Source organism: Eutrigla gurnardus (assembly GCF_963514095.1).
Source record: "Eutrigla gurnardus genome assembly, chromosome: 19".
NCBI lineage: Eukaryota > Metazoa > Chordata > Actinopteri > Perciformes > Triglidae > Eutrigla > Eutrigla gurnardus.
The window spans coordinates 22,746,043-22,768,562 of record NC_139930.1 but is presented as its reverse complement, the minus strand read 5'-3'; the positions used below and the strand labels follow the sequence as shown (position 1 = coordinate 22,768,562).

The following is a 22,520-nucleotide window of genomic DNA, read 5'->3' as shown; positions in this document are numbered from 1 at the left end:
ACACATGCTCACATTTTTTTTTTCACAACTTGGCAACCCAAATGTTGCTCTTAAAAGTGTCTCATAAAACGTATCAAAATAATAATAATAAAAAAAAAAGATAACACAAAAAAAAGTATTGGCATCAAAACTTTGCAGTAGCAGAAGTAAAAGTACACATTATGTTTGACTTTCTGTTGTATTTACTTTATCTCTCAAATCAATTTGTAAACTCAGTTTTAAATGGTGTAATATAAATTCATAATTATAATAATATTTGTTGTTCAGTCTAAATTGTGACCAAAAAAACATTTTTTTCACATTTTTTATTCTCAAACATTTTATTTGTTGCACTGTCAGTACAATGATGAATTATGCCATTTGAGGATGTTTATTCAGGAAAAATAACGTGTAAACAAACAACACTAATTAATGGCTGCTGCATTATTTACAGATGTTTCAGATTTCAAATGGACCAAAGATAATTGATCATTCTGAGTCGTATTTGGTTGTGAACTCTCCACTAAACGATGAAACGTTTTCCCTCCTCTCGGTCCTCCCCTCCCCCTCCACATTGACATGCTCTTCTCTCTTTTTAATTGGAGTTTTATATGAAACCGGTTTGGATGCAGATGAGGGGATGAATGACAGAACGCTCCTCATCGTGTCTCTTCATTCAGGTCATATTTCTTCCTCGTACTTCTTCGCTACCTGCTGGAAACATCAGCTGTGAGAAACGCAGGCGACAAATGATATTGAATTTTTCGTTTTTTTCCTCCAGTGAATTCCATTAACTCGACACACAGCAGCGAGATGAATATACTCTATTACTGTGCAGTGATTGTCTATTCGTCTGGTGACCCGGCGACCTTCAGTTGTCGAGCCGTTAACTTCCAGCAGAGCTGCAGCGTTTAGACAGAGACGTTATTCTTCTGATGCATCAAGTGTTGAAGCATCAAATCACTGAACAGGAGAGGAAGAGCCAAACTGATGCGGTGACAACTTGTGGATAACACTTAATACTGCAGTAAAGTTACAATTATACTACTAATTATTAATGTTTAGCAGCAAGAATCTGAATCGCTGAACTCTGAACGCAAAGAGGCAAACGGACGTGAATCATCCCACGTTAGAGGATGGATGGATCCAAAAAACAAACCTCTATTCCACAGAAATATAATCCGAAATGATCCAACGGTCAAGCATTTTTATTCATGCTTGTTTTTTAACAACGTACCTGCTAATGTTAGCATGTCTGGCTAACTTATTACCCCCTGCTAACACATTATAAATAGCAACTATACGTTAGTTTGTAGTTAGCAGGCAACATTTTCAGTCAACAAAATCATCAGCATACCAGCTAGAAGTGACAGTTCAACTTCTTTTGTTTACTGAAATCAATTTAAATTTATGGAAGCACCAGAAAAAATAAAATAAACTTAAGAAGTAATAATAAAGTGGCAGAAATGGGCTTCCATACAAATGAGTAGCTGGCAATTTTGTGACTTTCACAAACCACCATGAGGTTGTGTATCTTGAATATTGTTTTCCAAACTATTTGTGATGTCACAACTCCTACTGGTAGGCCCCGCCTCCTAAAAAATCAGCTCAATGGGAAAACCCTCTTTCATGTTATTCTTTTTTTAAAGATTTTATTTTTATTTTTTTTTGTTTGGCCAGGACACCTTTGTTGATGAGATCAGAATCTGGCTAAATGTTGAAAAAATAAATAAAGTGAACTTAATTCTACAGAGTGAAGCTCAAATATATACAACATTTTGTCACAGGAGGGTTTTTTGTCATTAAATCTGCTTAAATCAACATAACTGTGTGTTTTAAACCATCTATTAATTGTTCATGTCACCTGCAGTGGACATTAAGACTCATCTCTTTACATAAACCAATATCATCAGACTGACACAGAGAGATCAGGGACTAATCCTGCAGAGTCCGGATCAGTTTCAGGGTCATACAGAGTGGTTTCCAATCGCTGATATCAGTCACAGGAGACAGGAGCGCGATAACCGTTTAAAGGGAAGGTGGCTGAGTGGGTGGGTGGGGGGGGTCTGAATGATTGCCGAGCTGCCTCGTGCGTTTCGGAGCGCGCGGGCTTGGCGGTGCGTAAAGACCACACACAAAAATGTGTCGCTTCTTCCTCGCCGCTGCATTCCCTCCTAGACCGGAATCCGTCCCCGTAACAGGACCCTGATCTATTTTTACCGGGCGGCTCAACCGACCAGCCGGGGGACCGGGCAGAAGATGGACTCTCTCTACGACGACGCCGGGTTTAACGCCACCGACGGGACGAACGTGTCCGTTAACCGCAGCGACGGCTTCAACCAGTTCGTCCAGCCGGTGTGGCAGATCTCCCTGTGGGCCGTCGCCTACTGCAGCATCGTCGCGGTGTCTGTGGTCGGTAACGTGGTGGTGATCTGGATTATTCTGGCGCATAAACGCATGAGGACCGTCACCAACTACTTTCTGGTGAGTGCCGCTTGCTGCGTTCAGTCGGCTTCTAGAAAGCTTCTGTGATGCGCAGAAAACTTTTCTTTGCGTTGCCAGTAAAATCTTGCATGTTTACTTTATATATCTCTGGAATTTCTCTTGAATAATTCTAAAAATCTAAAGAGTTGCTGATTGTTATTCTGCCGATCGATGAATTGATAATTTGATTGATCCTTTAAATTCGATTTCAGCGTCAGAACCTATTACCTCACTATATAGTTCCAAACTTTTATGGTTTTATGGTTTAACAAAAACAAACGTTTTGCTACAGAGGAGAGTAGGACAGTAATACTTGTAAGCTGATTATAATGCACCAAGGGAAAGAGACACAAAACAACTACAAAGAGACACAAGACAACCACAAAGAGATGCAAAACAACTACAAAGAGACACAAGACAACCACAAAGAGACACAAAACAACCACAAAGAGACACAAGACAACCACAAAGAGACACAAAACAACCACAAAGAGACACAAAACAACCACAAAGAGATGCAAAACAACTACAAAGAGACACAAGACAACCACAAAGAGACACAAAACAACTACAAAGAGACACAAGACAACCACAAAGAGACACAAAACAACCACAAAGAGACACAAGACAACCACAAAGAGACACAAAACAACCACAAAGAGATGCAAAACAACTACAAAGAGACACAAGACAACCACAAAGAGACACAAAACAACCACAAAGAGACACAAGACAACCACAAAGAGACACAAAACAACCACAAAGAGACACAAAACAACCACAAAGAGATGCAAAACAACTACAAAGAGACACAAGACAACCACAAAGAGACACAAAACAACTACAAAGAGACACAAGACAACCACAAAGAGACACAAAACAACCACAAAGAGACACAAAACAACTACAAAGAGACACAAGACAACCACAAAGAGACAATAAAACTACAAAGAGACAATAAAACTACAAAGAGACACAAGAAAACTGCAGAGACACAAGAAAACTACAAAGAGATGCAAGACAACTACAAATATTCACACAACTACAATTCTAGTATTTTTGCATAATTACATAAACAATCATAATAGTTGCTGATTATTATTCTGCCAAACTGAGCAGTTGACTAATCGCTTCCGCTCTTTTTCAAAGTCTTTGTAGTCGTTTTACAAAAAACATTGAAAATGAGCAAAAGACATCCTCAAATAGACACAAAACAATAAGACTCCCAGTAAATCTCTGCGGTCATCGCCACCCTGAGCACCTCTGCGTTACACTCGACAGGACACTCTCTTTGAGGACCCATCTTCAGAACATTAAGGTAAACTGGTCAGCAGTGTGAGCAGCTGCCACCGTGCTTTGTTGGCACCGATCACCTCACACCAAACTGGTCGACAACTGCTGCATCATCACGGGATGCATTAAGACAACAGCTGTCAACCAAGCCAAACAATAAGCAAAGACCAATATGACACCCGAGCACTTGAATGGCTGTACGGAGGAATTACAGCCTTGTCATGACCTTGGCTGCACAACCTGGAAGTCTTTAAATAGACCGTGGAGGGGAGGAGCAATGCCTGGAAGTCACAGATCGCATATAAGAAGTGGATGTCGTCATGGTGACATCGCCCGTTGGTTTGTGGACTACGGTTCTGAAGCCTCGAGTTTGGTATTTTGGCCGTCACCATCTCGTAAAAAAATTTGCAACCAGTGAAAGGAAGTGACCATATTTGGACTGTGGAGGAGCGACGGGTGGATCTGATGAACAAATGCAGCAGAGCGGCAACCTGAGCAGCAACCTTACTGGATCTGGATCCATGTGGATTCTGGTGTGAAGATGTTAATGTTAGCTTCATAATCTCAGGTCAACTTTACAGCTAAGTGTTAAAGTCATCTTAGCAGCTAACTGCATTGGTAGCCTGGTAGCGACCTGTCAATCACAAGGTAGCCCCGCCCTAAAGCATCCCCTGCTTCCTGGTCTGTTTGACTCTAAATGGACCATAATACTGAATTGGGATTTTGAAAAGTATCTCCTTGTAAAGTAAATTGTGCATCAAGGTTCTCTCCCACCACAAGTTGCACAGAGATGTTTTTAATCCTGGTTGTGAGGTTTTAATGTAAACCCTTCACTCGCGCTCCTGCAGGTGAACCTGGCCTTCGCCGAGGCCGCCATGTCAGCGTTCAACACGGTGATCAACTTTACCTACGCCGTTCACAACGAGTGGTACTTTGGTTTGGTTTACTGCCGCTTCCACAACTTCTTCCCCATAGCGGCCATATTCGCCAGCATCTACTCCATGACGGCCATCGCTCTGGACAGGTGTGTGAGTGTGCATTCAGGTGCAAAATATTCTTTCCTCTTGTGGAATGTAGAGAATATCTAATATAACAGGCTTTTCTAAACAAAGAAGGTAGCGTAACAGAAACCGTGTTCATGTGTCAGATACATGGCGATCATCCACCCGCTGCAGCAGAGGCTGACGTCCACAGAGACCCGTGCGGTGGTCTCCGTGGTCTGGGTGCTGGCCCTGCTGTTGGCCTTCCCTCAGTACTACTACTCGTCCACCGCGCTGCTGCCTGGACGCACCGTCTGCTTCATAGACTGGCCCGAGTACAGCACCGTGGACTTCAAGAAGATGTGAGTACCTTAAGGGGACCAAGCAGAACGCTAGGCCTCCGTAAACCTGAACCAAAAGGAGACACTTTAACATCCATTGATGCTAACATGCTGATGTTTAGCACGTGTAATGATAGCATATGAGCAGTGTTAATAATTGGTGGTTAGCTGTAAACACAAAGTTTTTTCCCTCCTTTTCTCATTTTGCAGATACTATGTGTGTGTGACGCTGCTGATCTACTTCCTGCCCCTTTGCATCATGGGATGTGCGTACACGATTGTGGGCATCACCCTCTGGGCGAGTGCGATTCCCGGAGACTCTTCTGAACGCTACAAAGAACAGCTGATTGCCAAACGCAAGGTGATGTGCTGCGCACACACACACACACACACACCTGAGTTATAGCCGTGTACTATCACGAAACACTAGCATTTAATTTAATGGGTTTTTTTAATCCTCACATGAAAACCAAAACAGTGAAAAGCTTATTTTAAACCCAGCGAACACTGAGTCTGGATGTTTCCGGTGCAGGTGGTGAAGATGATGATCGTTGTCGTGTGTACGTTCGCGGTCTGCTGGCTGCCCTATCACGTCTACTTCCTGCTGCACCAGTTCTTCCCCGACTTATTCGAACAGCGCTACATCCAACAGGTGTATCTGGCCGTCATGTGGCTCGCCATGAGCTCCACTATGTACAACCCGATCATCTACTACTGCCTGAACAGCAGGTGAGACGTCCACTTGTTTTTGTGCCGGTCTGTGTTTGTGTCGGTAAACCTGACCTGATTATTCGTCCTCGGCAGGTTCAGAGCAGGTTTCCAGCAGGTGTTTTGCTGTTGTGCTCCCCGCGTCGCCAAGGAAGAGCTGGAGCTCAAGTGCAGACGCTACCTCCAAACACAGGTGAGTGTAAAACTAGCGTACAAGAGGATGTTTCTGGGATTCAGAGCAATATAGCAGGAAACAAACCAGATGTAGTGTAGTAACGTCTACCTGAGCAGAGTATGAAGTCACTCTCCCGCTGTGTGTGTTGTTATCGGAGCTTCTCCTCGCTTTGTTGTACATAGCCGGGACGCTGCAATGTACTATTGTTTTACGGCGGTTACAGCTGAAAAGGGCGTCCCGTCCGACGTTGTTGGATTTTGATATGAAAAGATGAAAAAATATGTTTCGGTATTTTCTCTTCATTATATATTTGTACGTAGGTAGCAATGCTACATCTGCGATAATCCCCAGGAGACACCAGTTGGAGACTTGCTGGTCGCTCCCAGTATGCCTTGCCGGAAGACCCGCCTCTACTCTGCCTCTGATTGGCTATACACTTCCAGGCGTTCCAACGTTGACTTAGCTATGATGCTAACCAGCACTACCAACTAGACTCAGCCAGGGTAGCTCATGTTTTTGGTTCCCTTAGTCTGAAGGTAGTTTATACGGAGATACCCGAAGGCCGAGCACCAAAGCGGTGAGCTGGCTGGAGCTCTATCAAGACTCCCACCCCCACATGCAAGTCTCCAAAACTGGTCTCACGTCAAGCTAGCTCACAGTGCTAGCTTGACGTGCAGAATTATGTTTTAAATTTAAAAAACATCATGTGTGTAATTCATGGCACAATTCATCAGGATTATTTGTCTCTTGTCTGAGACGAGACTGGACTTCGCCATCCTTCTATCCATGAATGACTCGATCTCGACCGTCTGTGTTTTCAGGTGAGCATCTACCGAGCCAGTCGGATGGAGACGGTCGTGTCCACCGCCGTCCAGCCTGCGGCGGCGGAGACAAAGAGTGCAGCGCTGCCGTCCTGCAGCCCTCCCAGTCAGCCTCACGTGGAGGTCACCTCCAACGGCTCGGAGGCCAGCGGCCCCTCACAGTAGAGCAAACGCCATCAAGGTTTGCGTGGGAAACAAAGTGTGGACGTGTGACGAGCAGCGGCTCAAACCTGCCGTCAGCTCTCACGGCTCTGAAGAGGTGGCCGTGCCGGTTAAGTGCATTATTAAGTGCATTAATGGCACATGGAGGCCGGGAGATGGTCAGGGGGCGGAGAACCGTCACCGATGTGAAAACCAGCGGCCGTTCTTTACTTGAGTATTTTCTATTTTATGATGCGTTCGACACGTTCTCGCTCCTGACATGCCAAACACGGGAGCTTGGTCGGTGGCCTTGTGACGACGTCCTAAGTGTCAGTTTACACTTAAACTTATCCACATTAAAATAAGCGTGGTTTTAGGGCGACGTAGGGAGACACCCCGTATATCATTTTAAAATGCAGCCCTGTGACTGACAAAAAAGTAGTCAATACGCAGAATAATGTATATTATTGTGTTATAATTATTGATGCATTAATGTGTTTGTCACTTTAATGTTGCAGATGGAGCTCAGACTGTATTTATTGATTGGGTCATTTGATCTTTAATAATACATCCTCATTCATTAGTTGATTATATTCTGATCACCGGCGCCAAGGTCGCATCATATATTTCAGGTGCTGCTTTTCCGGCCGCTGATCCGCTCGTAGACGCTGCATTGTTAAAAATCCAACAGTCACCGTGAATGATCCATCAGTTGGATCCTCTGAATCCAGGAAAACAAAGCTGCCTTTCTGGGCTGCACGTGATGGCATCTTTGAAACGAGACGTCCTCGTCTCAGCCGCCGAGATGCATTCGGTTTTCAGATGACTGAACTGGGACTAATGTCACATATGAGGCACAGGAACGAGTACTTTTACTGCTGGTGCTTCTGAATGCAGGACTTCAGGTTCTGAAAACATGCCGTTGTGTGTTGGAAACCAAAGACGAGACGTAAAACCAGCTGACGCTGTTTCGTCATCCGGTGTGTGGATCTATCCGACATCTATCCTCCCAGCATTCTCTGCTGGGCTGGTATTGGAAAGTTTGACAACAGTGTGTGTGTGTGTGTGTGTGTGTGTGTGTGATTGTGTGTGATTGTGTGTGTGTGTGTGTGTGAGACTCCAGCACCTGTTGGCCAGGATTAGCTCCTTGTTTTAACAATACGTTGGTCGGGGGTTCAGCATGCAGCAGCCAGGTCACAGGTCGGCCAAATATAGATTAGTGTCCGTCCGACTGCTGGAGTCCGACGGGAAAGAAGATGGACTGGAGAAGGGGAGGAGTTTCGCCGCAGCACACCGCCCGTGACGCTCAGAGACGATGCTATTTCAGCCTTGCAGACGACGGATGCAGTACAGCTGCATGGCTGCTCTGGCTGTTGTGACGCCACTTCATGTTGAGCGCACAGAGGACTTATACATGTCATGTCATGGGACTTTGTTTTGGAAAACGGCAAGAGTCATAAAATTATTTGATCCCCTTTAAATAGTACAATGAATTACACACGTGATGTTTGGTAATTTAAAAGTCAAGAAAATAAGGTCCCAAACAGAAATGACAGTGCTGTAACATAAAAACTGGATGGTGCCGTTGACTTTATGCATTTCAGCAACAAGGATGTGGATATTTGGGTGAACCAACCCTTTACTGTCTTTAAAGGGTAAGATCGTGATGATTTTTCGGAACATAAAGTCCAGGTTGAAAAGTGACCCTTTAATATGGTGTTTGAGAAGCAATTAAAGTTTTTTTTTATATTCAATGTATTTATATACAAAAATAATACTATATGAGTGTTGCTGTGTCAGCCTCTGGACTGGAGATCTGGAGTCTGGACCTCAGCCATCAGCCATCAACTATACTTCCAATTGTTTGAGAACAAATAAAAATTAAATCCATCCATGAGGGAACCATAACACAATATGCTCAATATATATGCTCAATTTACCAGTGTTGCTTCTTTAATTCTTTTCTCTTTTTCTTTTTTTACAAAAGCAGAATATGATCTTGTAATACGTGTTCTTTTGTCAGTATAATAAATGTAATGTTCCTGATGGTTGTTTACCTGAAGCTGCAGACTGACTCCAACCGGAGAGTGAAATGTCGGCTAAAAGAATCAGAGAAGAAAACACAGAATCAGAACCGTTATTTACTGCTAACAAGGAATTTTACCTTGGTGTAAGTACTGCAAAAGCCAAGATCTTAAAAATATGTACACATAAAAATATGTTTTTAAAAACCCGGTGCCTACTTTACATCTCATCACTTGAGGACATTTATGACGACTTCACAGCCTCAAAAGAGACACTTTCATGTACCTGTGATACAAGTACACATATCAGCCACAAATCAAGTAAAACCATACTGTGCCAGTGTTGTACATGTATTATGTGTGTCAAAAGTACAGATGGTAGAAGTACAGAAACTTGTGGTCAAAGAGACTCCGGTAAAAGTAATGAATCAACTTCTTTACTCAAGTAAAAGGGAAACGGTTTCAGGCTCTGAAATGTAAAGTAGAAAGTAAAAAGTATCCCTATGAAGGACATATCTACTGGCTGTTTTGTTTTTTTACAAGGCTTACTGAATCTCACGTTATATTAATACAAAAAATAATAATACACACAAATTAAAGGAACAAGCCTGTTTTGAAAATGTGAGGAGTAGAAAGTACAGATAGTTTACAATGTAGTGAGGAAAAGAAAGTAGAGATACCTGAAAATTCTACTAAAGTACAGTAATGAAGTATTTGTACTTTGTAACTTCCCACCTGATTATAGTGTTTGATAATTAAAATAATGCAGTTATTATAGTTAAGTATATAATTTGATAGCAGTGGAGAAGAAGCATAACATGGTGGTTGTACTCAAGTAAAGGTACCTCAAGAATGTATCTAAGTAAAGAACTGCATTTAAGAATGTACGTGTAAATACGAAATATATCATATTAAAGAAAGAAATATATAATATTAAAGAAAGTAATTATTCTTAGATATTTTCTAATATGTTCACACATCCTTTATTTTTTTTCTCCTATATTTTTACATTTGAAAAAAAAATACTTATTTTTTTCTCTTTATATTTCCACATTTATATTCTCATTATTTAACTGATTTATTCTTTCTCGTGGCACTACGACGGTACATCTCCATGGTTACAGTTCCTGAAAGGGAAGCGTGGAAGGAACGTCTCTGACCACAACATCCGCTTTTCTCCCTCATCCAGAACTGGAAGGGAACTTTACAGATTAAAATACCAGGTTTTTCTAAAGGATCCTAAAAGAGAGGTTTGGTATGAGGGCTTCCCACGGTAGTAAACAAGGGAGAGAACGATTTACAGTGTGTATAATCTATAGCAAGGAATGAAGACCCGACCCTGTGGATTTACACTGAGGTTGTAAAACGTGGAACGTTAGAGGGCATGATGGGAAACCAAGACTGGAGTCCTTCATTTATCTAAATGACGACAAATAAGATGATATACATTTAACTATCCTGCTTCACTATAGGATCATAATAATAATAAGTTGTGTTCATGCATACAGCAAACATTTCGATAAAGGTTAAAAGTGTCTTTTCTAATTTTGGAAGTTTATAATAAACTAAAAAAATAAAAACACGCAGAACGTTGATAATAATTATTTTAGACAAGACTTTCAGTCCAGAGCTTCTTAATTGTAGTTCTACTTTTGTCCACCAGATAGAGCCATTTCTCCATGTTTGGAGTTTATAGTGCTATTTCCCGGCACACACACACACACACACACACACACACACACACACACACACACACACACACACACACACACACACACACACACACACACACACACACACACACACACACGGAGAAAACTAACATTTAGTATACAGAAAATAAATCAGTGTTTGTGTCAACGCCACATCAGCAAACCTGTCAATCACAAGGTAGCCCCGCCTTTTTGCCTTCGACATCACTTTTGACCAATAGGAGCGCAGAGCGAACATTGCTCGATCTAAAGGTGCGTTCACACCAGAAGAAGTTAAAATTGCACCATCTCGTGCAACTTCTTACAAGAGATCTTTAATAACATAAAAAAAGATCAACCAATATATATACATATATTTATATAGAACAAGCCAACAGGGAATACTTTCACCAGACTTTGACCTCTAACCTCTGATAAGATAAAGAGATCGACATGAGTAGGACAAACTCCTCGTGGATTTCCTCGTACATGATACGTCCAACGTGAGAGTCAGACAGGTGAGGCTGTGTCGACAACAATACATGACATAATACTGAAAGAACAACATGTATTCTGTTTGGAAATGAGAGGGAACAAAGACGAGTCCTTCTCCTCTCCTTCAGGAAGCCTGCTGCTGAGAGTCACTGCTCCTGGCTGGTTTTCAGACTAGAAGAGGGAGCTCAGACTCCTTAGAGGGGCGGACCCCTCCCACGGCCTGCACAGTGTCATAGGATTTGTACATTCAGTACCTTATAGACGCGGATTGCATAAATACACTTAATTGGTAGATCGGGGAAGCATATGGATCGAGTTAATCAGCACTAATGTGGACCAACTGTAACAACATCCAGAATGAATGACTTCACAGCGCTGCAGTACAATGTGTCTCAGGACTGTGGACTCTGTGAGGTGGTGGTCTGCCTCCAGGAGGGGAAGAAGTACTTTGTTACTGCAGTAAAAGTACTGATAGTACGCTGTGGAATTACTTCACTGCAAGTAAAAGTCGTAGACGGTGCATTAAAATGTTCCCTGTCAGTGTTTTACTATCATATTTGATGTTTCTGGATTGGTATTACTGCCAAAGGTGGAAGAAACAAGTACAAATATTTTGTTACTGTACTTCAGGAGAAGTCTCAGGTATCTGCACTTTACTTCGCAACAATCGCAATTCCTGACATTACCTCGATAAATCAAAAAAATGCGTATAACTCTTACCAAAACATCCTGGTATTACGTTGTCTTTCAGATAAGAGACATTATTTTTAAAGCACTTGAGTGAAGATTTTCTTGCTTGATAAAAAAAACCCTGTAAACAATTAAGATTTGTACTGCGTTGCTTCCCACCTCCGTTATTGGGAACTAACAGTCATTTCATTTTGAAAGTGGATATGAAACAGGGGACACAAAGATGTAAGTTGGCCATGCCGGCAATATCACTGGTGTGCTAAACCGCACCTGGAACTACTTTTCCTCCGTCCCCAACTTCCACTAAACGAGACATTACACGTTGATGAACAGATTTATAAAAACCTTTATTATCAAGTTTCGTTTCATTCATCACAATAAAAAGAGGCATTTTTGATGCCAAACATCAACATTCAAGTCCATTTCTAGAAATACATTCACAGCTTTACAGAAGACAGTAGTGTACAAACAGAAATGTGTCTGCTCTGCTCGACTCGCTGATCCACAGAGTGCGTCATTCTTTCATTTCCAGTCTGCGATCCCGAGTGCACGTGAACTACGGGGACGGAGGAGTGTTTCCACGTCCGTGAAGGCACGTCGGTGGTAAAGTATAGTACAGCTGGCAGTCGGCTTCATCTGCCCGCTAGGTTCCCTTGTTGTTGATGCAGAAACATTTCTTTTAAAATCACAGTAAAAATAAAAGCCACCACGGTAACAGTCTACTGCTACAGATGAAATGACAAAAAAAAAAAAAAAAGTAAAAAATGTCCAGGTCAACACGGATGATCATCAAACTGTGACTGCGTTTTAGAGCCAGTCCAGGTTCAACAAATACAGTTAAAAAAAAACTGAGTTGGGGGAGGGGCGGCAATATTCAGAAGAAAAAGGAAAATTTGATGTTTTCTGAGATTTAAGCGGTATATTTCCAAGAAGAAACTCACAAATTTACGAGAGATAATAAACTCATCTGGTGATTCAGATTTAACAGTATTTCTTATTGATAAATCTGATTGCAAAGTATGATTTTTCTCATAAATTTTGTATTTTTTCCCCCTCAGTGTTCCACTTAATTGTCAAAATTCAGATGTTTTTTCTCTGGAGTATTGCACCCCCTCCCCCGGCTCTTATCTTAAACCTACAATGGCACTAACCCCCCGTTGTCTACTGCGACGGATGAAACGACACAAAAATAGATCCGGATCAACACCGAGCAGAGAAAAACGAACACCATTTTGTTTTTGGGTAGTTCTTTGTAGGAGGGAAAAAAAAGCGACAGAACGTTTTCACTCGTTTCTGCCTTCAAGAAGTGAAAACGGTCTCAACCCCAAAAAAGCCTCAACGCAAACACGCTAAATAAAGTTAACGTGAGCCTTTGAGTCTGAGAGCGTCATCAACCCGACAGAGTAGTAAACTAGCTTCACTCAGCTCTTTGAAATATACGGAGCAGAGCACCAAGAGTCAGTGTTTCGCTTGAAGATGCTGGAATGACGTCGGCCATTGGCGAGTCCACGACACCAGCTGGGCGTGTGTGTGTGTGTGTGTGTGTGTGTGTGTGTGTCTCAGTCCAAAACATCTGGTAGTAGAGGTTCCTGAAGTGCTCGCGTTTTCATTTCACCTTCACATTTACTTCTCTGTGTTGGGACCAGAAGAAAGAGGAGCGTCAGCAGATAAAAGACTGTTTTGGTGAATAATAAAGTTTTAACTATTTCAATTTCAACATTTCTAACGTCTAACGTGCGTTTTTGAGTAAATCAAAGGCTTAAACACACCTGAACAACATGAATGAGGACATTTTATACATGTGTGTAAACCTTCTGTGTGTTTACCCACCTGAATCATTTATAATATATTTCTCCTTTTCATGGGCATGTGTGTCTTTTACCCGCTGTGTGTCAGAGGCCTAGAAGACAACCATATCGTCTCACACACCAACCAATCAGAAAACACAACACCGTTACAGGAAGTAGCTGCTGGACGGAGTCGGGTTTGTTAGGTCGTGAAATGCGGGAGCATAAAGTTTGATTTTAGATGGTGGATGTGCAGAGATTTCAGAGAATTCATGCAGAGATTAATTTCTGCCAGTAAACGTGTGATTGATTAGTTCAGGGTTTGTATCGTTTTGTTATAATGCAGGAGACAGATGACAGAAGCTGAAGTTTGCGAAAGAAAATCGACCAACTGAGAGCTTAGATAGAGATCAACGAATGTTCCATCACAGGACGGGAGATTATTATTATAATCTCCCCCGTGGGGGGAAACCTTGAGCTCATTTCAACTAGAACTGTGGATGTGATTCTTTCAGCATGTCTGCTCTCACATACCAAATACATATAATAATTATTTATGCAATGAATAGATGAGAAAGAAAGAAAGTTATGAGCAGAGATAAGAAAACAAATATTCATATATACTGTATCTGTAAATGTTTGATAAGTTGCCAACATTCTTTATCATTAAAGCCACTGCTAAACAAACATATTAATAAATGAATATCTGATATGCTATTAAGAATCAACAACGACCCGAAAGCTGGAAATCTGACAAAAACATGTCATAGCCGTTTCCAAAGATCAATCAAATCTCAATTAAGAAGCAATGACAGAAATAAATCAAACTGATTTCCGAAATCAAAAATCAAACTGATTAAGGCAGTAAAGAGTTTGGATTTGGATGATTGTTCAGGAGCCGACAGTTTTACGAACCCCGGGGTTGTCCACTCCTGTGGAGGTTGGTGTCAGGTTTATACCCGACCTCTGCAGACATAAAGCATCAGCGGCCACTTTTAAACGGGATGCTAAAAACCTGCCCGCGCTCATTCCTAAAAGAAGCTGTTCACTGAACCGAGCAGCAAACAGTTACTGTTACTGGTCTTCATGGGCCAACGAGTGTCTGCTGCTGATATATCAGACTATAAAAGCATTACAGCAGAGTTGTGATAACAAGATATACTCATTAACTGGCTGATTCATGCTATTATGCAACATCAAGCTTAAAGTGTTTCACAACAAACTAACAGTGACGCGATAGACGGGCTCATAGTTGGATGGACATTCTTCAATAATAATGTGATATCTTAGGGAAAACATAATCTACCTAGCAGCAGCAAAAAGATACTACGGTCGCAACTCTGAATTCCATCAACTCTAATACACCGACTGTGGAGGAGACCCTCATACAGCCTCAGTCCAAAACCAGGTTTGGGGGAGAACATGCGTAACCGTGCGACGTGCAGTTAAAGAGGCGTAACGACGTGCAGCATGCTGCCAGAGAGCTTTACCTTCACTTTGTGGTGCACCAGGGCGGCGATGATGAGCGTGGCGAGGCCGAGGGCAATGAAGCCGTACTGCATGAACTCCATCACCATGGGAAGCACCACCAGGTTGGTGTGGAAGGTGGTGAGGATGGGCCCGTCTATGAAGCCGCTCTGAGGAGGAGCAACAGACAGCTTTGACTCTATGTTGAGAAAAGTGCGTCAGACTCTTTACTTAAGTATCTATATTGACATAGGTCCTGGTATTTTGTCCTATTATATTCAGAAAGTTACTTCGGTGTCAAGAGTTTAATTGAGGATTAGTCGCAGTTTATTTTAAAGTGCACCAAATGATTCATAGTTCATGCCGATGCTCTGACATTTTTGCTGGGTGATGTTTTGCCTGATTCGATACAGATGTTTTCCAGATTTTGAGCCTAAAACTAGGAGCTGGAACCTTGTGGCAAAACGAAAAAAGGAACAAGATGATCTGAGCAACAGAAACGAGTACAAAAGTGACGGCAAAATTGCCTAAATCTATAAGGCAGCCCTCTGTAAATATATCAAGAAGGGACGACTTACCTCCTCAAACCAGATCATTGGCATCACCACCTCAGAAATCTTGCCAGTTTCCCTACAAGGACAAAAAAAACACTCAACTTCAAACTCCAAGGTCGGATGCTGAACGGCAAGAAAAGCAGGAAGTGTCCACCAGCCCATCACATTGAAGGATGAACAGACAAACACAATACATGACAAACATTAATGGGGTGACGGCCGTCGGGGGAGTAACTTCCTTACGTAATTCCTGAGACTCTCTTCATGTAGAGGTTGAGCTGCAGACGGATGGACACGTTCAGAGGGACGCCCGTCAGCTGCAACGACAAAGGATCAAGTCTCACATGGGGAATAAGGAAAACCTTCAATCACAAACCACAATATATTCCCATGTTAGCAAACACAGGAAACAAACGAAGGAAATCCTCACGTGCGGTGATGCTTTTGAGGATTTTCGAGGACTAGATTTAGCATCTCACTCACAACAGTGAAAACAATATAGATGTGCTCTTCCTTCTTCAAGTTAAAGCTGCCGACACTCCTTTACAGGGTCATTGCTCGGCACAGTGCACATTTCTTGTGTTATTTATAACAACCACTCACGAAATAGGGGGAAACTGGTGAAATAACCTGGTGAAGAAAAATACAGCAGGGGAAATATTATTATTATTATAATTAATGTATTATAATTACAAATAAAGTTTAAATATGCTACAAACACACCGATATTCCATGACTTGGCCCCAAATGATCAAATACCCTGACTTTCCCTGCCATGTCTGAATGTGTAGTGAGATTTATTATATCCTATATAGTGAGTAAAAGTATTCCACAATTCATCATGAAAAGCCGTTGGGCATTAACCGAACATTATTGACCAGCATGCATTGCTCTGAAGGAAAAATGACCATTTGAGGAAGAAAGGAGGGATAATCCCACAACGAAAAGGCAGCGTAGAAAGAGCTTCTAATTGGAGCAGTGCAGCATCTCAAATTCGGAGTTTGTCTCCTGACCATCATTTTATTTGTTTCGGCAATCGACGGCATGGCAGAATTTTGAAAAAACCTTACATTTCGAGTTAATCTCTTATCTTCTGTTGTATGTCGGTCCAAAGTGTAAACCCTATGAACATGATAATGGTCGTGCACACCATCATAACTGCGTTCTCCCTTTCGTGCCACGATGCTTCCTCAGGCCCTTCAGCAACACAACAACTGGCCCTTTCATATATAAATCTGGCAAGTGAGAGGCGGAAATCAAGCTCTTACCGCTTGAAACTGCAGGAAATGAATGTCCACGAGAGCAGTTTAAAGTAGAAACAATGAAAAACTGCAAAAACAGATTTTCTTGCTGCTGAATCTTTGAACCGCAGGCACAAACAATTGACAGTGAAATGATCTGTCAAGGTAGCAGGCAATACCTCAGCGTGTGTTTTGAATGGAGGAAGTAATCAAACGAAGGCTGCACAATAGACGGGTTTCCGAGTAAATAACGTTTCCAACTGTGCGACTCTCACACGATCTTTAAAGAGTCCCTCTCGTGACTCCGTTCAAAAGTAGGGCCTCGTGACGGACCTGAACTACTTCCTGTCTACATTTGTGTGTGATGTCTGTGATGGCTCTTCCTTTGTTGTACAACTCGATGTTGAGACACAGCTGGAGAAAGACCGGATAAACAACACGCCGCCCAGGAAGGGGCATAAACCCGAAGAGGCTTTCCCATTGAAAGAAAAAAAACTACTAACATCTGGCTTTTGTTTTTAGTGGAAGAGGTCACAATTCCTGGGACATAAGGCCTTGCAGTAGTCACAAGTCGGCAGTGATGGACACAGGATAACGTTGTTGCCTTGTTATTTTACACTTTTGTTTTTTAATTAAACCAAAAGTACACAGTCTGCACACGCTGCTCGTCTGAAAATGTAGAGAATGTTCAGGTCTTGAAGTCAAACAAACATGTGACCTCCTCCTCCAAAAAAAAATGCACTTCTATGTTCTTCTCCATCGCACTTTCATCAAGTGGGGGATCCTTGCAAAACAGCTACTACTACACTCGTTTCTATTTTTTCACTCTAACTTTATTGACAATATGTTGTGTTTTTTTTTATTTCAACGAATGTACATATTGTAAGTCACTTTGGACAAAAGCGTCTGCTAAATGCCCCGAATGTATATGTAACATATATATACGGGTATCATCTTTCACTAACTTCTTTCAGCTACATACGTCCGGAGCAAAAACACATGTGGCTCTGATAAAAAAAGAGCAGAATAATGAAAAACTGAAAGGAGGCAGCTAGAGGTGGAAAAGTGCTGACACATGTCACACATTACTGGCTTATTTATTCTTTAAATGGTACAACTTGTTTTATGAGCACAAAACTAAATAGTCTCTTCTGAACTAAAGCAATAAAAAAAAAAGAAATAGTTTGAGGCTTACATTAGAATTATTTTCCGGCATTCTGGTACATTTTTATGCAGAGGTATATAATAGAAATGTTTGTTAAGGAAAACATTATGATTCTCATTTTTCTTTTATTTAGAATTGTCACCTGTGGTCTGAATTTTATTAATACAGCAATTCTGCTTTCATATATGTTTTTTCCTGCGGATCAAGTCGGGATGATTTGCTTTTTTTGCATCCTATTTCTCTCCTCTTTCCTCCTTTCAAAACCACTTTTAACCTGATGAAGACCGCGGTTGGATTGAAATGCTGTCTATCAATAAACTGTGGTTTGGATTGGCTCCTATTCATATCAATGATGCATGACTGACTCATTTATAAAGTATTTTAAAATATCATGCATTAAGGCACAGTCGGTCAAAATCAGATGCAACCCTTCACCTGCAGCGACCAGAGAATGTTCTTGCGTTTACCAAAAAGGTTAACATTTGTAACAAATGGAAACAAAGATATGGACAATCAGTCCTTCTCTCAAGATGATCACAGCTGATCTCAAGGACAACACCACTAAAATGACCTTCTTCATTTATTTCACAACGCGTTTACTCTTCAGTTATCTCTTCATAGTCTGAAAAATCTCCCCATCTAGAATATTTACTTCCTCCAGAACATGCAGTCTGTAGCTGCTTTCTGAAGCACAAACACAGCGACACAAAGCTATGGAGCTCCGCTGTAGCAAACAATGAAAAGCTGCATGCAAGCCATTCAGGAAAAAAAAGCTTCAGGTAGAAAAAGAGTCTGACAATAAAGTTGTGAAAATTAGCAATAACTAACCTGGCATAAAAAATAAAAAAAACAGCTCCTCTCATGTTTGCTAGCATTAGCCACCAGAAGCTAGTAGTGAAGTGTGAAGATGTCGCACCCATTATGGCTCAAAGTTTTCCTTCAACTCAATTTAAAATGCTTCATAAAAAGCCACTCCATTTCCCTTAATTATTAACTCGATATCAATCTAGACACCCTCGTTTCGTACTCTTCCCTCCATGTAACCAGCTTATACAAGCTTTAATCTGCACGGCAACAAACTTTTTTTATTGTCTTCTATCACAAGTAACTGCAATAAAAAGGAGAAATGGCCTAATTTCCAATTATCTTATCACAACGCAGGCTGCAGCCAACAGCAGTGCTGGTGAGGTTTCACAAGCTAGAGTTGCAGAAGGAGTTTGGAACAAGCTGAATCAGGGCAGCACCAAATATATCAGTCCCAACAAATATGATGATAAAGACTATCAGCTGGATTTACTGTTAGCTGCCAGATTAGATGAGCTTCACTTTTTCTGCCAAGAGTGAGGCAAAACAGAGTCACTTCCTTTAAACTGGTGACTCATTCTGGCTGAATCAAGAGGACCAAAATCATACATATGTTATGGAAATATGTACGAGTCGAAGCAAGGAGACCTCTGGAGATGGAAGATGTCTTATGCAGAAATATTTATTGATGCCTGATGATCCTCGTGAAAATCATGGATTGAGTTAAAGCACAAGTTATCTTGAGGAACTTTGTGTTCGGCCCTGAGAGACACGCTAGTGTCTTGTTTGTGACCTCGCCTGGAGAAGAAGACATTTAATAACTAATAAAATAACATGTATTAAGCTTACACTGAGGGAATCAGGTATAGAGAAAACTCCCTTACAACATACATATTTGATCATTTAATAATTAGAATATTATGTTAATATAATTATATGTTTTATTTTTTTTTTAAAGATTTTTTCTGGCATAGACGGCTTTTAATTAGCAGCGGACAGACAGGAAACACGGAAGAGATGGGGGATGTGACATGCAGGAAAGGACCTCCAGCCGGGATTCGAACCGGGGTCAGCTGCGTATGTGCGTACATGGCATGCACGCTAACCACTCAACCACTTGTGTGCCATAATTATATGTTTATTTATTTCTGCTTTACATTAGGTTCATGCCACTGACGTGTGTGGGGAGGCAACAGGAAGTCATTGTGTGTGTGTGTGTGTGTGTGTGTGTGTGTGTGTGTGTGTGTGTGTGTGTGTGTGTGTGTGTGTGTGTGTGTGTGTGTGTGTGTGTGCTCACTGGATGGATGTCGATGAAGAGGCCGTGCTGTTCCTCTGTTGGATTCAGACCCTGAACGTAGTCCAGCAGCACAGGATCGGCGTTGAAGAAGTGAGGGTGAGAGATGAAGACTGGAGAGTCTGTAAAACACAAAAGAGAACGGGTGAGATTATTCAACCGGAGTCCCCAAAATGCAAGTGTGTAAGGAAGTAAAACATACAAAAAATAAATAAAAATAAAACACACATTCTTTCACCAAGCAAACATGTTTGGCCTCGAAACTTCACACAAAGTGAAGTGGATTTGTCCTTTTAAGCAAAGCAGCGTCTGCAGGAAATGAATGTTCACCTCTTCCAATGTGACCTCAGGTGGCAGTAAATGTTGACTCACTGTGTCGACAGCTGCTGACGTTCAGCAGACCGGACTGTCTACAGGGGCAGAAGCCTTCATTGGGAGCGTAGTCACTCCCGTTGGCGAACAGCGTCTTGGGGGCGACGTATCGGTACAGAGGGATGCCCTTCATCTCCCCGTCACGCTGGTAGACCAGCTCCATGGATCTGAAATGACACAAGTGGGGATCTTGAGAGAAATAAGTAGGGCTGCGATCTGCAGGATGTGAGAGATTAGCAAATTGAGTTATTTTTTCACAGTATATATTACAGAAAAATAAAATATTAGCCCAACATAAATGTTTTTTGCCCATTATGGTGCAGCGCTAGATGGAAGTGAGAAGGACGCGTTACCTGCAGGAGTCGGGGCTGTAGAACGGTAACGTGCTCTCTCTGGTCATGAAGGGAGGCCACATCTGGCCAGCTGTTCCATTGATCATGTTGCACTGATGGGATTTCCAGTTGGTCAGCTGCCGAGAAGAGACGACAGTCAGGCACAGGTGGTAAAAAAAAAACATTCAAACCAACCGTGCGGCGCGGCGTCGGCTCGTCACCTCCGTCTGGCCGTTCCAGGAGTCGACTTTGTGGACCTTCCTGATGTCGTTTTGTCCAGTGAAGATGGTGAACAGGCCGGTGTTGGAGTTGTTGAACTGAAGAAAGATAAAGTTGAACAGCTTATTAATGCTTCACTGGAAGAAAAAAAAAAAAGAGTACTTATAAAATGTGCTCGATTGTTTGACCAAAGCACAAATCCACAATCATATAAAAACAGAGAGAAGCAGCGAATCCTCATATTTCAGAGAGTGGTATGAGCTCATCGTTCAGCTATGCCACTTATTTAATGACCGATTGATTATTTCTATGTTTTCATCACACATTTCTGCAAGGCTACAATGTAACGTGAACACCAGATTTTGTGCTATTTAACGGTCACGAGAATTAATTAATTTGAGGAGACGGAGTGGAAAATGTTTCACCTCAACTTGAGAGGCGAAACGTCTTGAAAAACTTTTCGAGAGATGACCAGGAACTGCATGAACCCCCACATACATACTGCTCAACATGTTTTTCTGGTCATTGAGGGCCATAAAACGGGACTGAAACCATTTTAAATCACTCACTTCAGCAAAGAGTCCAAACTTCCCCGTTGAGGGCAGCATGCCGGGCATGTATTTATTGAGGAAATCAACCAGTCCGCTGTCATAACCCCACATCAGCTCCCCTACGGTCTTGGTCAGGAAGGGCCCCTCATTGAAGGTCTTGAAGGTGGTGCTGATCATTAAACGGACCGCGAAGGGCAGGTTTTCCATCATGACGGCTGCACCCTGAAAACACAGATATGAGTGAAAACGCACCACGAATGATTGTGTGTGTGTCGATAAAAGTGAAAATGAAAAATTAAAGTCTTACCAGAACCAACATGTTGGGAATGGTGACAACGTCAGACTCGTTCCCTGAAGACATCGTGGGCTCGAAGTAGTATGTTCTGTATTCCTTGTAGGACACTGTCCCGTTGCTGTGAAACGTGACGTTGTCTTTCTGAATGCGTTTTCTGAAAAAATAAAAATACTAATATAATACTTACTTATACTACTAAAAAAAACTACAAAAAAATTACTTTTGCCTTCACTTTTATAGTTAAGGTTAAGGGTTATGTTTATTATCCCACCAGGGGGAAATAGTTTTTCAGCCAGGGTTCCCATAAAAACAATACACATAAGACAGCAGTGACAGTGACATAAAAACAAATTAAACACAGATCGGTTCATGGAACAACAGGGAATGGAAACTCATACCAGTACAAGAGTGGAAATGTGCAACTGTACAAAGTACAAGATTTAAAAGTTTTATAGGTGCTCAGAAAAAAGATTGATGTTGCATTCCATTTTCCCCTTAATGTCATCGTCTTCCGTCTCGATCGTCAGGCGACGTGTTGTTGAGTTCATCTTTATGTTTTTAACGCAGGTCTGCTTCTCTCTGGAAAAAAAATTGCTTGTTTCCAAAATTTCTTGTGG

The 22,520-nt window shown here is 41.7% G+C and overlaps 2 protein-coding genes across 8 annotated transcripts in view; one reads left to right on the top strand and one right to left on the bottom strand.

The window, feature by feature from the left end:
* The window catches only part of LOC311029380 (electrogenic sodium bicarbonate cotransporter 4-like), a 51,245-nt gene that overhangs the window by 26,331 nt on the left and 2,394 nt on the right, over positions 1-22,520 (bottom strand). Inside the window, exons 3-14 of one of the 5 annotated variants that reach the window (XM_084034493.1) lie at positions 21,916-22,057; positions 21,627-21,830; positions 21,060-21,155; positions 20,860-20,975; positions 20,507-20,673; positions 20,138-20,256; positions 15,874-15,947; positions 15,655-15,706; positions 15,100-15,246; positions 14,525-14,575; positions 13,653-13,722; positions 12,153-13,453 (exon numbers count right to left, since the gene is read on the bottom strand). In XM_084034493.1, the coding sequence (XP_083890619.1) occupies positions 13,446-13,453; positions 13,653-13,722; positions 14,525-14,575; positions 15,100-15,246; positions 15,655-15,706; positions 15,874-15,947; positions 20,138-20,256; positions 20,507-20,673; positions 20,860-20,975; positions 21,060-21,155; positions 21,627-21,830; positions 21,916-22,057 (1,246 nt within the window). In that variant the 3' untranslated portion in view covers positions 12,153-13,445. Of the gene's footprint in view, positions 1-8,979; positions 9,022-12,152; positions 13,454-13,652; positions 13,723-14,524; positions 14,576-15,099; positions 15,247-15,654; positions 15,707-15,873; positions 15,948-20,137; positions 20,257-20,506; positions 20,674-20,859; positions 20,976-21,059; positions 21,156-21,626; positions 21,831-21,915; positions 22,058-22,520 lie in introns of those variants that run through there. The other 4 variants (XM_084034494.1, XR_014598875.1, XM_084034495.1 and 1 more) reach the window with 4 other exon arrangements.
* LOC311029510 (substance-P receptor-like) lies at positions 2,103-7,144 on the top strand. Of its 3 annotated transcripts, none has more exons than XM_084034670.1 (7): positions 2,103-2,463; positions 4,605-4,780; positions 4,904-5,098; positions 5,288-5,438; positions 5,610-5,806; positions 5,882-5,978; positions 6,782-7,144. In XM_084034670.1, exons 1-7 carry the CDS (start codon positions 2,239-2,241, stop codon positions 6,944-6,946), a joined length of 1,206 nt encoding a protein of 401 aa, XP_083890796.1. In that variant the 5' UTR covers positions 2,103-2,238; the 3' UTR covers positions 6,947-7,144. The 3 variants fall into 3 exon arrangements, with proteins under 3 accessions (XP_083890796.1, XP_083890798.1, XP_083890797.1); XM_084034671.1 differs by lacking the exon at positions 2,103-2,463 and adding an exon at positions 4,218-4,289; XM_084034672.1 differs by lacking the exon at positions 6,782-7,144 and having other exon boundaries at positions 5,610-5,977.

What these genes read in the sequence shown, in the direction of transcription:
- LOC311029510 (XM_084034670.1), top strand. Translation starts at nt 2,239, where the DNA reads ATGGACTCTCTCTACGACGACGCCGGGTTTAACGCCACCGACGGGACG. An exon ending in ACCGTGGACTTCAAGAAGAT is followed by an intron (nt 5,099 to 5,287) that starts GTGAGTACCTTA and finishes CTCATTTTGCAG; the next exon opens with ATACTATGTGTGTGTGACGC. An exon ending in TACTACTGCCTGAACAGCAG is followed by an intron (nt 5,807 to 5,881) that starts GTGAGACGTCCA and finishes CGTCCTCGGCAG; the next exon opens with GTTCAGAGCAGGTTTCCAGC.